Source organism: Polyodon spathula, chromosome 26 (assembly GCF_017654505.1).
Source record: "Polyodon spathula isolate WHYD16114869_AA chromosome 26, ASM1765450v1, whole genome shotgun sequence".
In the NCBI taxonomy this organism is placed as follows: Eukaryota; Metazoa; Chordata; class Actinopteri; order Acipenseriformes; family Polyodontidae; genus Polyodon; species Polyodon spathula.
Window position 1 is genome coordinate 7,008,935 of NC_054559.1, and position 16,400 is coordinate 7,025,334.

General features: G+C 41.7%; 1 protein-coding gene across 1 annotated transcript; it reads left to right on the forward strand.

Moving 5' to 3' along the window:
• Window positions 1–8,349: 8,349 nt before the first annotated feature.
• Window positions 8,350–10,191, forward strand: LOC121301056 (myeloid-associated differentiation marker homolog). Its single transcript, XM_041230156.1, has one exon. It carries the CDS (start codon window positions 8,404–8,406, stop codon window positions 9,268–9,270), a length of 867 nt encoding a protein of 288 aa, XP_041086090.1. The 5' UTR covers window positions 8,350–8,403; the 3' UTR covers window positions 9,271–10,191.
• The last annotated feature ends 6,209 nt before the right edge of the window (window positions 10,192–16,400 follow it).

A 16,400-nucleotide genomic window follows, 5' to 3' on the forward strand; every position in this document is an offset into this window, starting at 1 on the left:
TTCACCATAGAGTAAAAACGAACATAGAGTTATATGGAAAGCCATTTAGGTCAAAAACCGCGGAGATTTTTTTCAGTCATAAACACAGTTTATCATGTTAAACTTCCGAAAAACGTATTTAAATTTTTATAACAACAAATAGCCTAATATTATTAACTGTTCGTGGAGCTCTGGTTATTTTAAATGAAATAGGTTTACATTTACAAAAAAGTACATGGAATTACAATGGTAGAACCATAGATATACAGTAGAAGCATTAGATTGGACAGGCCCATTCAAACTCGCCAAACAGCAGTACGCAAATGGAGGGGCCATATTGCCTAGGTAAGAACTTAATTCCCTGTAAGGCAACCGATAGGAGTGGAGATAGACAAGAGGTGTTTAGTTGTTATTTAAACTTTGACTTGTTCCTGTAATACATTCAAATCACAAATATTACGTAAAAATATTATTTTTTGATGGTTAAATAAAAACCCAGAATAAGGGTGGTAATAAAAGCTAAGACAGCTAATTAACAAACTAGGTGACTTTTTTCCCCCTGCAGGTTTTTTGATTTTGTCTTATTATTAAACACCTAGTGTTTTGTTTTGTTTTTTTGTATTAGGCATGAATTGCAATAATAATTTGTAATGAACAAATTTGTTATTTGGCAGATGCCTTTATCCAAGATATACTGTATAATATTTTTATAGCTATGGTAGTTCCCTTTCAATTCTGTCTATTGGTAGGTGTCACTGAGCTCTTTCTGTCAAAGCTGCTGATAGGCCCCCCTTCCCTCTGTGACCTCCTTGGTCCCACCCACCTATATAATCGTCACGCAGGGAAGGATCTCTCTCTTTTCGCAACGAAACCGTGATGATGACCGGTGCGACCTCGCGGTTAGTGGCCATCTTCTCTTTCAGGCAACCAGGTTTATGGTTGGTAAACTAACGTTCCCTTTCAATTCTAAGATGGCCACCAAAAACATTGTGAAAATACGCGTCCTGCAAGTCCACTGTGGTAAACCAGGGACAGACTGGAGAATGTGACGATGAGTCAGCATTTGAAACCTTCAGAATCTGGTTGAGGAACTGCAGGTCCAGAATGGGGTGAAAGCCATCGTCCTTCTTCGGCACCAGCAAGTATCTCGAGTAGAACCCCTCCTCCTGAGAGGTGGGGTCTACAAGACGAATGGCACGCTTGTCCAGCAAGGCTGTCACCTCAGTCTGGAGCACCGAGGCCTGAAGCGGTTCCACACGTCGAAGGTGCAAGCACGCCAGTAGTGTAGACATGTGTCTCCGTAACCCTGCATTGCAGGTTTGGGCACATAGGGTCCTTGGGCAGACTTCCCACCAGTGGAGCCTTCACCAAGGCTGCGATGGTGGAGTCTACGGGGGGAAATCCCACCAGGCCTAGTTTCTCCGCTCCCTCCAACAAGGCCAGTTGAGAACCCTGTCTCAACTGAGCAGGCACTGTGGCTGGGTGGTCCCAAGAGGAACATACCTCCTCCATAAAATCAAGGAAAGCAAGGAAGGGTTGGGGCCGAGGAGCCACGTCATGCGGCCGAAAGACGGAGTGATGTGGCTCTGCCACTGTTGTTCAGGGGACCTGCAGGTAAGCCGGTGGGGCCTGTTTCCTCTCCAAAAGCTTCATGATACAGCTGATCTAAGCTTTCATGTCCATAATATCCTGAGCCTGCCGAGACTTCTTCACCTGTTTCGCCATAGGCGACGGGGAGTTGCTGCGAGTGGACACAGATGCCTGCGCACAAGAGATCCACCCCAGAGGGGCTCTGTGATTGCGTTGGGAGGTGTGGCTGGGAAGGACCCGCTACGGGGGATGAAGAACGCCTCCGTGCCACTCTCTCCAGACGACTGGCAAGCACTCGGGGCTGAAAAGCCACGCAGATGCCGCAAGAGCCTTGTAGGGCTGAGGAGGCGTGTTCGGAGCCTAAGCACTGCGCACACCTGGAATGCCTGTCCTCCTGTGTGATGTTAGTCCCACAGGCCTCACAGGCATGAAATCCAGCCCAGCCCGTCATAACTGGGTCGCACAGCATATAGGGTGCCTGCAGCGGAGTACGTGACACAGAGAGCGCATGCAGACTTGCACCGGCTACTGTTGTACTAACGCACTGTGTGCAATGTACCCGTTCAGCACTGGTATCATGTGCACCCAGCACCACGTGCACACCTTCACACAGTATTGTGCAGCATGGCAGTGTTGGCGCACTACCTGTATCGGGTACTGTGAGTTAATAATCACCGTGCTCACCGTGGTACCGAAGCAGCACGGGCCGAGCACGCACTGCGCTATTCAGAAAACACAGGGGGCAGCTATGCAACGGTGCCTACCCTGACCGTGTGGTCACACACTTGAGCAGCGTGTAGCATACAACAGGGGGACAGGGCTGAAGCCACGGCGGGTGATTGACTTTAGCAACACAGCAAACACAATGCAATAATACAAAAATGCAATAACAATAATAATACAGCAGTACAGATGAGGGAGAGCACACTGTCTGTTCGATTGTAAGGCCCACACACGTGGTGACAGGCCAACGCAGCCTGAGTATATCTCAACTGAACAACAGGGCAAGCCTCGGTGAGGAGTACATGGCTGGTCCGGCTGTAAGCAGCCACACTGCAGCTAGTCCTCTGTGCAAGCATGGGGACGCGCAGCACAATCAAAACAACAAGGCCCGCAGGCAGCTGGTGGGCGAACTCGACAATGGGGACAAGGCAGGCCCAGCCCCAGTGGAGTAACTACTCTGCCAAGTAAGAAAGGGGGTGAAAACGCACACACTCTTAATAATACTGCTTACCGGCAGGGGAGTCGACTACACAGACGGCAGACAGGAGAGAAGCAGCCTGACACACGTATTGAGCAGGTGCTGAATATAGTAAGAAGTAGAAAAAAGGCTACGAATTAAGAGCTACTGATTCGGGTAAAAGTGGCGTAGCCAGTTTTCAGCACGAAGTGCAAGGGAACCAGCAGCAAGCTCAGTGCTGCACTTTTAAGTAAAAAAAAGGCTCAATGCAACACAGAAAGGTCTTACCATACCAACTTGAGAAGCAAAAAGAGAGAGATCCTTCACTGCCTGACGATTACATGCCCTCGGTAGGCGGGACCGAGGAGGTCACGAGAGAAGGGGGGGCTATTGGCAGCTTTGATAGAAAGAGCTCAGTGACACCTACCAATAGACAGGCTGTCACAAAGACGGCTGGAGTGGGAGACGTCAGACCAGAAACAGGAACCAGGAAATAAACAAAGAGAGGTGAAGTTCGGTGAAGCTGAGCATATGGTCTCGCTCAGCATTTAATAATGAACAGACGGACAGAAAATAAAAGGTTGCAAGACAAACAAAAACACAGGACACGACACATTCGCCAAATTAAAGACAAACAAAACAGACTAACACTAAACAAACATGGTGAGCTGATATTTTTAACTACTACTACTATTATTATTATTATTATTATTATTACCTCTGTCTCCAATCCTGTTCTCCACTCACCGAACCCCCAACATACAACACAAAATACACACAGGGGCGGGAACTTTGCCACATATACCCCCCCCCCCCCTTGTGCAAAACACATATGGTCTCAATGGCCACCTCCCCCCTTAAAATCGCCAAAGTCTCGCTCAAAGTCCTAGGTCAAGAACAGGGACTTTAAGGGGTTGATGGACAGAAATGTTGCCAGTAGCCAGGCTGCTACTGGCCATGCTGTTAGCAGACGTGCTGACAGTGGGGCGAGTCTCTCCTCCGGCTGTACCACTGGCAGCGGAAATGCTGCCAATGGTGCGGCTGTCAGCAGACGTGCTGACAGCTCCCAGACTGACTCCTTCAGCTGAAAAGCTGCTGGGGTTGGTGGTCTCCAGACCTCTTCCAAGATCTTCGGCAGCGAAACTGCTACGGTGGAAGGTGGTTTCCTGACCTCTTCCCCCTTTATAGCTGGCAGCTACCTCTGGGGGGACTCCAGCCCCCAGAACTCCAGAAGCGAAATTGCTGCGGGGAAAGGTGGTCTCCTGACCTCTCCCCCCTTTTTCATAGCCAGCAGCTCCCTCTGGTGGGGCTCCGGCCACACTGACCCCTGCGGCCAAGCAGAGCTGACTGCAACCCCTGGCGAAGCAGTTCCAGGGACCCCAGGCAATGCAGAGCACCAGGCAAACCCAGGCAATGCCAGGCAGGCATCCTTGGGCAAAGTGAGGCAGGCATCCTTGGGTGAAGTGAGACAGGCATCCTTGGGCGAAGCAAGGCAGGCATCCTTGGGCGAAGCGAGGCAGACATCCTTGGGCGAAGCGATGCAGAGAGTCAGGACAAGCTCGGGTGCGGGTGTTGGCCCTCTTCTCGGTCACTGCGGCCGGGCGGTTCTTCCCCTTGCTTCCCTCAGCAGCCTAAGCAAGGGCTGCTGAGAACTACCAGCATCTATTCCTGGTCCTTTTGGTGCAGGGAGAGGCAGCTCCTGCTCCTCTCCCCCCCGATGGTGATGGAGGCAGAGGCAGCTCCAGCTCCTCTCCTCGTGATGGTGGGGAAAGTGATACCAGCAGGCATTCATCCTCTGCTGGTGGGGGAAGTGATACAAGCAGGTATTAATCCTCTGCTGGTGGACAGGGACCCAGCAGGCATTCACCCTCTGCTGGTGGATGGGGAGCTAGCAGGCATTCACCCTCTGCTGGTGGAGGAGGCAGAGACAACTCTTACTGCTCTGCTCCTGCCGGTGGAGGTGGTGGAGGCAGAGGCAGCTCCTGCTGCTCTGCTCTTGGCGGTGTATTGGCAGAGGCAGAGGCAGCTCCTGCTGCTCAGCTCCTGGCGGTGGAGGTGGCGGAGGCGTGTAGTCTCCTGGCTGCGGAGGTGGGAGCCGCGTGTAGTCTCCTGGCAGCGGAGGTGAGAGTGGCGTGTAGTCTACCCTTATTACAGGGGACTGGTGCGGCTCTTCCTCACTTGCAGGGGACCGGTGCGGCTCTCCCAAACTTGCAGGGGAAGGTGATGGAGGCAGAGGAAGCACCTGCTCCTCTCCTCCAGGTGGTGATGGTAGGGGAAGTGATACAAGCAGGCACTCACCCTCTGCTGGTGGAAGTGGGAACAGCTCCCTCTCGGGCTTTGGATCCCCGCAGTCCCCCCATCTGGGCGCTGGACTCTCGTGGTCCCCCCGCCTGGATGCTGGAGACCCTGCTACCTGGGCTGCTGTTCTATTTATTAGCTGCCTCCAGGTAACAGAGGACAACTCCACCCCATCCTCTCGTACGCCTCCCATCGCTCCCTTTCCATCAGTCACAGGACCCGGATGGCTATGGGCATGGACTGGGCCTCCAGCCCAGCATTGTCATAGATCCAGTCCCTCAACCTGAAGGCGTCTTCTGACATTTTTTTTTTTTTTTTTTTTTTTTAACAAGAGACTGTGGTTCCTGCTGTGGTCTTCATCTAGGAGGCACTGGTAATCCCATTATGACACCACGTGTCACAAAGACGGCTGGAGTGGGGGACGTCAGACCAGAAACAGGAACCAGGAAATAAACAAAGAGAGGTGGAGTTTGGTGAAGCTGAGCGAATGGTCTCGCTCAGCATTTAATAATGAACAGACGGACAGAAAATAAAAGGTTGCAAGACAAACAAAAACACAGGACACGGCACATTGGCCAAATTAAAGAGACAAACAAAACAGACTAACACTAAATAAAGCTGATATTTTTAACTACCATTATTATTATTATTATTATTATTATTATTATTATTATTATTATTATTATTATTATTATTATTACCTCAGTCTCCAATCCCATTCTCCACTCACCAAACACACAACATATAACACAAAATACACACAGGGGCGGGCACTTTGCCACACAGACATATATCCCATAACAATGTTTTTGTTGGCCATCTTCAAATTGAAAGGGAACTACCATAGCTATAAAAATATTATACAGTATATCTTGGATAAAGGCGTCTGCCAAATAACTAAATAATATGTTCCATTTCCTATGTATCTTACTGTTACATTTCTATTAAAATCTACTATAATTTCAAATGACATGTGATTACATTTCTTTCTCTATTCCCATTCAATTATAAATTCGAAAAATAGTTAAATATTATTTCCCTTAAATAGCATTTATACTTTTCCAGAAATTAAAATGTTCAAACCAGCTGTGAGAAAAACTAAACAAAGAAAACAAGAAAAACAGTTGCATATAACATGGTCCACTTTCATCAAGAATATGGCACGTCTAGGTCATTTATACTATTTTCCGGCAGTATTTTGTGTACACACAAATGTGTTGTGGACTACTGTCATGTACCAAGATGCAATACAGCTTCTGGAATTCTATTACAGGCATCTATTTTATAATATTTTGTGAGTTCCACACATTGAGTGGTTTGGTCATTATAGATGACAACAGAGTGCAAGGTAGTAGCCTTGAGGAAGAATATAGTACAAGAAAAGATGTACAAATTAGGAAGGTAATCTGTGCATTTCTCATAGCATAATCCAGCAAGTGCGTACAGAATTGCAGGTTCTTCGTGACAAATGATAGTGTGTTGAATGATAAGCAGGCTCGTTTGTCAACCATTTTGTTGCATTCAAATTAGGCATTAACATTACATTTACCTTAGTCTGCTGTTGAAGTTTCAATGCTCAACAGCGCATACTTTTTCCACCCATACATCTGTGAACCAGACAAAAATCAGGGTCTTGCTAGATGGTTAAGCTTATAGCTTCTCATGCCATGGGTTTGGTGTTTTACCTGGGCTCAAAGTGGTCATTACTGTAATCCTCACCCTAAAACTAATAATTTGGTTGTTCCCAAGTGGTTCACCTGGTAAAGGCCCAGCCGTGTGGTGTGCAGGCTGTCATTCAGTCAGAGGAGCGCAGGTTACTGGCTGTGTAAAGTTAACGATCCACGCTGGGGATTCCACAGAGAGCATTAGCTTTGCTCTCCCACAGGTTATGCAGGAACAATAGTCAAGAATATTCTGAACTGGGGAGAAATATGGGGGCAATATTAACTTCTCCTCACAGCTCTCAGTCCTGACCTGAACACACCCTTCCTGCCATTCAGCCCTGAGCCTGTCTCAGGCAGAGATCGCCAGTTGGGAAATTATGCCAAATTACTAAATTATTTATATATTTAGGGTGTCTAGTTATTTATTATTACCTTGTTTATTCTTCCCAGTTTAGAATGATTTTGAGACTGTTCTCATCCTTCCTGGCCATTTTAGATTTTTGCTCAGAACACAAAAAACAGTCGGAAAGTTAAAACACTGACACAAAATTATTTTGACCAATTTTAACTCTGAAAAATACCTTTTAAAGCATAAGAAGCTTCAAGACATTGTCATGTCTTTATATTAGTAAGCCACAGACACAGAGTGTACACCTGTTTTTATTAGTTTTTATACTTGCTGTCTGTCCCGTCTCCATTCCGCTCTAAATGGCTGGGGGTCGCTGTCAGTCAACTCAGTGGTCCCTTAGTAGGCTTCTGTCATTCATTTCATCCTGTGCTGACAGATCTTGTTGACTGAAGCAGCACTAGAATGCTCTAATTTGTATAAATGACTGTCAATCATCAAGACCTGCACCAACTGTGCACTTTCATTTGCCAGCTACAGCGTTTGTCATTCTAAGCGCCTACTTTGAAATTAGCAGGTTAAGGTGTAGGTAAGCTTTTGCTATAGGTATACGGTGGCAGTTACTAAGTTGATTTGAAAATTGGGCGACCAAATGTTATTTCAGTTAAAATGTTGGTAACCGTGGATTTGTTGCATGTTGAATATGATAAAGGTGGTTAGTTAAATGACATAAAGTCTGTTTTTTTAAAAGTCGATTTCACCCATTCTCTGCTTGAATTGAAAAATAACACTAAATTCTTTCTAAAATAGATGTTGATATTAATCATCAATTTCGCAAAAAAATAAAAATCAAGTAGTAACAAGCCTACTTACAATTTTTTATAAAATTAACAAGTGTTACACATATTGTAATTCAATAAAGTCTGGAGTAAATGCATTTAATATGTGAGCCTGTGTGGCATATCAGGAAGAGTCACCTTTTGTGTAAATATCTGGGAGTAGATTACATTTTTCCTGAAAGATGTTTGAAATATTTGTCTACTTTCTTTACCTATTAGTTTTACCTCACATCTTTTTGCGGAGTTCATAAGGTATGTAATATGTGACTTTTTAACCAGGTGGGTTAATGTGTAAAAAGGTTGGGAAATTGCCATTGGTTCTCAGTGCCTCTTGGGAGTGGTTCAGAGCCTCTGATGAGACGGTCAGAAAAAGCAGACAAACTTTGACCCTACCTCCAGCAGAGAACTAGACAACACCCATTTACCAGGAAGATACACAGCGAACCAGCTTTCGTTAGGGTGTCTTAAAAACCGTTGAGGGTATCAGGATTTATGGAAAATTGAAACATGGCTGTTTTGGAAATGTCTTACAGATCGGTCACCAACCCAGTAGGGATTGTACGTGTTGTTGAGATCTTCCTGTCCTGTGTGACTTTCAGTCTGGTTGCCCATGATAGAGCCTTCAGTGGCTCTTATGGTGCCTGGTGCATGTTTTCCTGGTTTTTCTGCTTCATCTTATCAGTCCTGATTGTGCTTATGGAGTTTACAGGGCTATGTCAGAAGATCCCCATCTCCTGGGAGGACTTCACCAGTGCATTTGCCATGCTGGCTACCCTCATGATGCTTACAGCATCAATCATCTACCCTGTGGAGTTCCTCAAGGACTGCCCAGGAAACCTCTGTGCCTTTAAGGCTGCCGCTACGGCCATGTCCTGCCTGTGCTTCATTGCCTATGCGGTGGAGGTGGGGTTGACCCGCGCCAAGCCGGGGGAGATCAGTGGCTTCTTGTCCACCATTCCTGGGCTGCTCAAGGTCTTGGAAGCTTTCGTTGCTTGCATCATCTTCATCTCGATCAATAATTACTGGACAAATCCTGGACTGCAGTGGTGCATGGCTGTCTATTGTCTCTGCTTCATCTTTGTCCTCATCATTATAATCTTCACCATCTGCAAGATCCACCTGTTATCTTTCTCCTTCGATAAGGCCCTGACTGGGTACAACATCTTGGCTGTGCTCATGTATGCCTCGGCGGCCATCGTCTGGCCAATCTACTGCTTTGACAAAAAATTGGGTGGAACTTCCAGACCCACAAATTGCAGTCCCTGTCCCTGGGATGGCTTGGTGGTAGTTACTGTCATGACTTATGTTAATCTGGTGGTCTACATAGTAGACACAGTGTACTCTGTGAGACTAGTCTTTATCTCTAGCACATAATCAGAGTACTTACCTTGTTGTTTTAGGGATTCTTCCATACGCGTCTCTGAATAAAAGATTTCATTCCCGGCTTTCAGATCCCTGAGATCTTTATACTATTTTGTATTGAACTTGCTGGTTTTCAAGTCTCCTGTGCTGCACCTACATTAGTTCAATTAAAATGAAATGCCCAGTACATCATTCTCTACACCTCAATAACTTTTGAACTGTAAATTGTTTTGAAAAAAAAAAAAAAATTATATTTGGTTTCTCTGCTGCATTTAATTAACTGTCTCTCAGATTCCCTGAGGTGCTATCCATACTATCCCTTATACAATATTACCACAGTACATTTGCATGGTAATTGTGCAGTATTTCCATGTTTTTCCCAGGATTATACTATGTTTGCCATAGTTTACCATGGCCTGTCATGTTTTTTTAAATGATTTGCCATATGCTTTTGCTACGGAAAACTTTTAACAGGGATACTGATAAGCGAGTTCTCAGTACTTTCATAATGTCAAATGTTTTGATAAAACTGAACTAGGTGAAGTACAAAAATGTTTGAGCTATATTGTCTTTAATGTGGTTTCTATATTTTATTTATTTTGCTAGCTCTCAGATCCCCAATAATGAGTTCTATATACTGTATTAAATTTAATGGCTTTCAAATTCTTAGCACTAAGTTATGTATGTAGTACTAACCTGAATTTATATCTTTCAGATCCCCAATACAATACACTGAGTTCTCTATACTATGCCGGAACTTGAACTGTGTTTTACCATGTTTAATATAATTTGCAACATGTTGCTGTGCTTTTACCCTGGTAAGCTGCAGTAATGTTTTATGGCTTTATCAAAACGTTGCCTAATAAATATCATATGTGCAAAGTTCAGTGGAATTTGCCCTTAGCTTATCAAGACATAAAATCAGTAAACAAAATGAACAACCTATATGGCACAGCATTCATTTTTTTCTACACATTTCAGTATAAAAAATAAATGCTGTGCTATATACGTTGTTGATGAAAAATGTACTTTTTAATCAAAATACAGCTTGATTGATTTAAATCATGAGAGTGTTCTTTTTGGTCTAAACAGTGGCGAATCTGAATATTGCCACTGATGTAATTAAAAAGCTTTTCTAAAATGATCTTAATAGGCTAAGTACCTTTTAAATGTAATGAATAGCTTTTTAACATTTCCCTTATTATTTATGGTGATTGTCAAAGTTATTATATAAATCTTTTTCTCTAAATTATTATTTATGTATTTCCCAGCAGACGCCCTTATCCAGAGCGACTTATAATTGTTACAAAATATCACGGTACAAAGTATCACATTACAAAATCTCACATTGTAAAGTATCACATGTCAGAAAGGCACATTACAGAATATCCCATTACAGATAAGAGTAGTAGCAAAGTACAATAAAATCAGTAGCAAAAGATCAAAGTCAAATAAGAGCAAAAAATAGAGAATACAATAAATAATTACATGTAAGAGCTGGTTCGACTAAGGGCAGTTAAATTGTATGAAAAATATTTGCTTATATGTATATGTAATATGTAAAGTCCAGTATGAGCACATAGTAAGTACGATGAATGGATGAGAATTATTTCAAATAAGAGCGATAAAAAAAAAAGTGAATATGGAGACCTATAAGAGTAAAGTCAAATACATGTTACAGGAAGTAGTTAGAATTAACAACAGTAGTAGAATATGACAAGGTATGGAGCAGTTGAAGTGAATTTATCTTTTAAAGACACGTGTTTAAACTTCAAGATTAGGATGCACTGACATATTTAATATGTGAAGACAGGGAATTTCTTCAGAAAAACTAACATTCTCAATAAATGATACAATATTTGTTGAGAGTTATGTGTCTTTGACCCTAACCCTAACCCTAACCCTAACCCTAACCCTAACTTGCAAGTTCTTTCACCAAATAGATTTTGGACCAAATCGATACAATACGATGGGTTTTGAGATCTCTTCGTCAGTAATTTTTTTTTTAGGTGAAGCCACTTATTCAATGATTCAAGTATTACCATTTGTAAGTGACTCATAACATTATAGTGCTTTATAGTTTAGTTGTTTTATAGGCAAGGTTATAAAAATAGTACTGAAGCTACTACAAAGGGAAACAAAAACAAAACAAAAAAAAAAAACGCAGTCCTTAGCAATAAAGAAATAAAGAAATAAAGAAATAAACTAATAAACGAACTATTTGCAAAGCATATTTGGTGATCAGATAGCTGATTGCTTTAAGCTTAGACATATCTGTGTCTTAACAGTAAGATAAGCAATCCATGTTAATCTAGCCAATAGCCTGTGCGGATCTTGAGAATTTACCGATTTGAGGCCCGACTGACATGAGTTAACTTTAGGACATGTATCAGACCAAATATCTACTTGAACTATACAATATTATACATTTCTAAAAAGCTGTTGTTCTGCATATTACTAAATAAATAATGGTTTAATTCTATGATGAAGTATACCCTACACTGATCTAGTTTGAATGTGAAAAAAAAGTTTAAATATCCACCTGAAAATTAATCTTTCTTAAGAAATGTCAACAGTGGTGTAATTCATTGATTTCTTACTTAAAACATGTGAAGTTATCAGTGGTAGCTACAAACTACAGGAGCTAGAATCTGAAATAATTGTTTTAATATCCTGTATGGTCTCGATTGTACACAATTGTTTGACAGGTGCACGTTTTTGGGCAGGGTTTTATCCTAGTATGTGAATATGTCATGTATATATCCATTTAAAACACGGTGTTCTGCCTTTTCAAAAAGCTGAGTGTCCGTAGAACCAGAAAATACCAAGGGTTACACTCTGACTTTAAGTAAAAACTAAATTTACCCAACTAGAAAGCAAAAACAAAAGTAGAAAAAAACTTTTTTCTTTTTTTAAAATTGTTTAAAAAATATTTTTAATTAATAACAAATATCATCAGCATACTTATGAGTACTGTAGCAGGGCAGCAGGAGAGAGCCTTGCACATAATTAGTGGGGCAGGGCAAGGCCCTGCTTGTATAGAAATGTATTGAGAAATATATTGTGGAGGGTGGGGAACACAGGTGATTTGCTGTATTGTAAATATGTTACTGTTGTTGGGTTAAATGTGGCCTGGCAGAGGCAGTGTTAACAGCTCATCTCTGCCAGACAGCTTGCGCAAAGGCATGGTTGGCAGCCAGTGGTTATTAACAAACTGACTGTCGACCATGCAAACTAGAACTCTTGTGCGGACTGTGGCCATCTCCGAATTAATTAATTGGTTGTTAATTCAGAGATAGCCACGTGTATTTAAATGTGTCTGTGTGTTTGGAGTGGGTGTTCAGGGGAGCGAGCGAACGGAGAGAAGAACAATACGAAAGGAAAGGAAAGGAAAAAACTGGATTAGATAGGATCAGCAATGGCCACTGCCAAGCCTGACCTGTGTTTTGGGTTACTTATGTGTTGCGAGATTGGTTTTGTTAAAGCTTTTATTTTGCTCTGTGTTTCTGTTGTTTTTGTTTTGTTTTGTCTAATTATTTATTTTTGAATAAAAACGCACACCAGTGCTTTCACCTACCTGCCTGTGTATCTGTGTCAGCTGTCTAATCTGGGGACATTGTCACTCACCCTTCCTGTTACATGTACATACTAGAAAATGAATAATGTCTGAGCAACACCAAGCATAATAATTAAAAAAAAAAAAAAAACTAATTCAGATTTCAGCAACTTTTTTTTCCAAAAAAATGCTTAAAATGTACTTTGTCCATAAAATATTTAAACAACATATTTTCAATAGAAATAAATACATACTAAATGCTACATTAGAATAACTAATTAATAGCTATACAAATAATATACTGCATTGGACCAAATTCATAAATGGCAAAATGAAAAAAGAACCAATAACGTTAAAAGATGCATTATTCTAAGTGTAACATACTAGTCTACACTAAACAATTGTACAATTTTCTATCTATACTTAACATCAAAAGAAACGTATTACTATATTTTAGCATCAAAAGACATGTACCACTTATATTAGAGCAGGTGCAGTGACTTTTTATTGTGCTGACTAACAATTGACACCACAAAGATGCTGCAAAATGATCTGTCGATCTTGGGCAGGTGTTGTGACTCTTGGTCTTCCAGTTCATGATCTGTCATTGACAGAGTGTGTCTGGTTTACAATCTCACCAGGTTTAAAATTGCTGGCTATGAGCACCCATGATGGAGAGCCACAGTATGCTGCCCTAGTCTAGTCTCCAACATGCCGATTGCATGAAGGTGCTGCTTTCTTGACAGACGTGGCATATTGTTGTTTCTGTGATTTTCTATATTGCTTTTATTCAAGCTTGCAATTCAACAGCTGAAATCACTCCATATCCAGTGTCCAATCAACAGTCTCACTAATTAGGTGATTAAGTGCATATGCTTCAGTTATAGTCACTCAAGCATGTCGTGGTCAAGGATGAATTATCAAGTGATTAAAAAGAAACTAAAAACATTTCAACAATGTCCATCATTTATATACCTTATTTTTTTTTTTTAAATAAATATGTTATAATAGTGGTATGTTTCTTTTGGTGCTCGGTATATATACACATTAGAACGCTATTGGTTAGGGGCTTTAGTGAAATACATTTTGATTGGTTTATCATGCCTGAAGTTTGTCAAGCAGATATTTTGCTACAGTAAAATGTTTTGTTCGTTTGTAAACATTTTGAGCGATTTTAGTATGCAAACAGTGGCCATCTTGGTTACAGGCTGTCCCTTCACCAAGCTGCCACCAAACTCTCACTCACAGACACACACACACGTGCTCACACAAAGGTTAAGTTACATCTATCATGGGTACCTACCAGGAACAAAAACACACTTACCTGAGTCTAAGTTTTAATGCTCAATAGCAGATACCTTTTCCACCAGTACAACAGTGAACTGGTGACATTTGTACCATTATGTACAGACTTTTATTTCAGATTTCAAAACTATACCTATTGGGGATTCAGACAAATATCAGGATGTTGGTAGATGGTTAAGCTTACAGCTTCTCTTGCAATGAGTTTGGTGTTTTACCTTGGCTCAAAGTGGTCATTATTGTAATCCTCACCCCAAAACTAATAATTTGGTTGTCCCCAAGTGGTTCACCTGGTCAAGGTCCAGCCACGTGGAGTGCAGGGTGTCATTCAGTCAGAGGAGCGCAAGTTACTGGCTGTGTGAAATTAACGATCCACGCTGGGGATTCCACAGTGGTCAACCTTTTAGTCAACCTCACTAAAAAGAGCATGCCAAATTAAATGAAATGGACAGGAGAATGTCAGGGGGCATTGGATAGCATTAAGCAGACACTATGCAAGCCCCTACCCTTATTACACCAGATTTTGATAAGGAATTCATCCTCAACACCTGTGATTCCGAAGTTGGTCTGGTGGCAGTCTTGCTGGGAGCTAACGCTACAAAGCCAGCACCAAACCCTGGACTACACTGCACTACTGTTGTCACTGTTCTTGTATAAATTCAGCACTTGCACTAGGAGCACTCACTATTGGACTGGTGATAGTATATGTGTATATATAAAGTGTGTGTTACTTAGTATTATTATTTCAGGACTGAACCCTGTGGGTTTTGACTGGGCTCTACACATTGCTGTGTATAGCCAGTCTTATTATTTAAGCATCAATAAAGCTTAGTTTTACTGTGAACTGTTGTTGGGTTTTTGGAAACAGCTTTGCCTTTCACCTACAATACCATAGTTTGTCCTGAAGTGTCTGACAAACTTACTTACCAGTGAATACCTGAGGATAAAGAAGACAGGAACTGGAACTCTTAAAACTCACCTTAATTAAGACCAGCCAACTGGAAATGTTTCTCCGGGGGATACATTTGGACTGGAACTCTTTTGTTTAAATACACTTTGTGTTTATTCATTTTTATTGTGTTTGGGCTTAGCCAAACACAATTGTATAGTCAGGGACTCAACAATTGAGTTAGTGCCCAGAATGAGAGTTTGCCTTTTATTTTCACTTCTCAAAAGTTTATTTTGTGTAAATAAATAAGCCCTCTACTGGCTACCCAGGTTTACTGTCTATTCGTCAGTGTTTATACTGTCAGTTGGACATCCTGCATTAAAATAGAACTAAAAGTTCACATTATTTATTAATTAGTTTTCCTAGTTTGTACATGATTTTGTTTTTCACATTTTTCTGTACATGTACAACATCAAACAATTGACAGAAACACTAATGAACAAATCCCAAGTGTTCTTTAATCAAATACAAATTGCAGTTCTGTAGCTTGAAAGTGACACCCACCACCTTTTAAAGGATTAATAAACGTAAATATGTGTAATTCAGATTAAATTACCAAATACAGGTGAAATTGCACACTCAAGCAAGAAAGCTTACACCTTAAATGTAAGTCTCAATATTTAAATATGGTAAACCAGTCCTGTGTCCCGTCCCCCCACCTCCCACCACTTTTCCGAGACAACAATTTCAGTAAAAAGCCTATAAGTCACACCAATGTATAAGTTGCTCTGCCTTTTTAGGACCCCCTAAAAATACCTAGAAAATAGACTTATACAAAGGTTTTTACAGAGGGCAGGACTCCATGCCAGGTGGATAGCGTTTGGCCATACCATGGCAAAGCTGTGTTTTATTTGGGATTTTTCTGAAATGAAGTGGAGATAGACTTAGAACAGACACTTCTTCACACAGTCACGTTGCTGATGTAGAATCATTGAGGTTCTTTAAGACCCAACTAGACAAAGTTCTGAGATCATTCAGCTATTAGGAACCGGACGAGCTTAGATGGGATGAATGGCCGTCTCTTGTTTAACATTTTTTTACTCTGCGATCACCAGATCCTACACCCCTTTAGCAGGGCAGAATAATATTCAATTTCTGTCCTTTTAGTGATGCAGGACAAACGGTACAAGTGTAATATTGCTAAGCATACAGTATTGTGGAATTAGCAGCAAGTTAAGACAGGACCAGGCTCATATAAAGAAAAAAGGTCACAGATTCAGAAATTTAAGGACAGTGTAAGCAAGAATAAGGAATAGAGGAAGTTAGGCAGTGAGAGATTGGGAATTTGTAATGCGGTTTAAATATCAATGTCAGTCACTCAATCGGAACATGCTG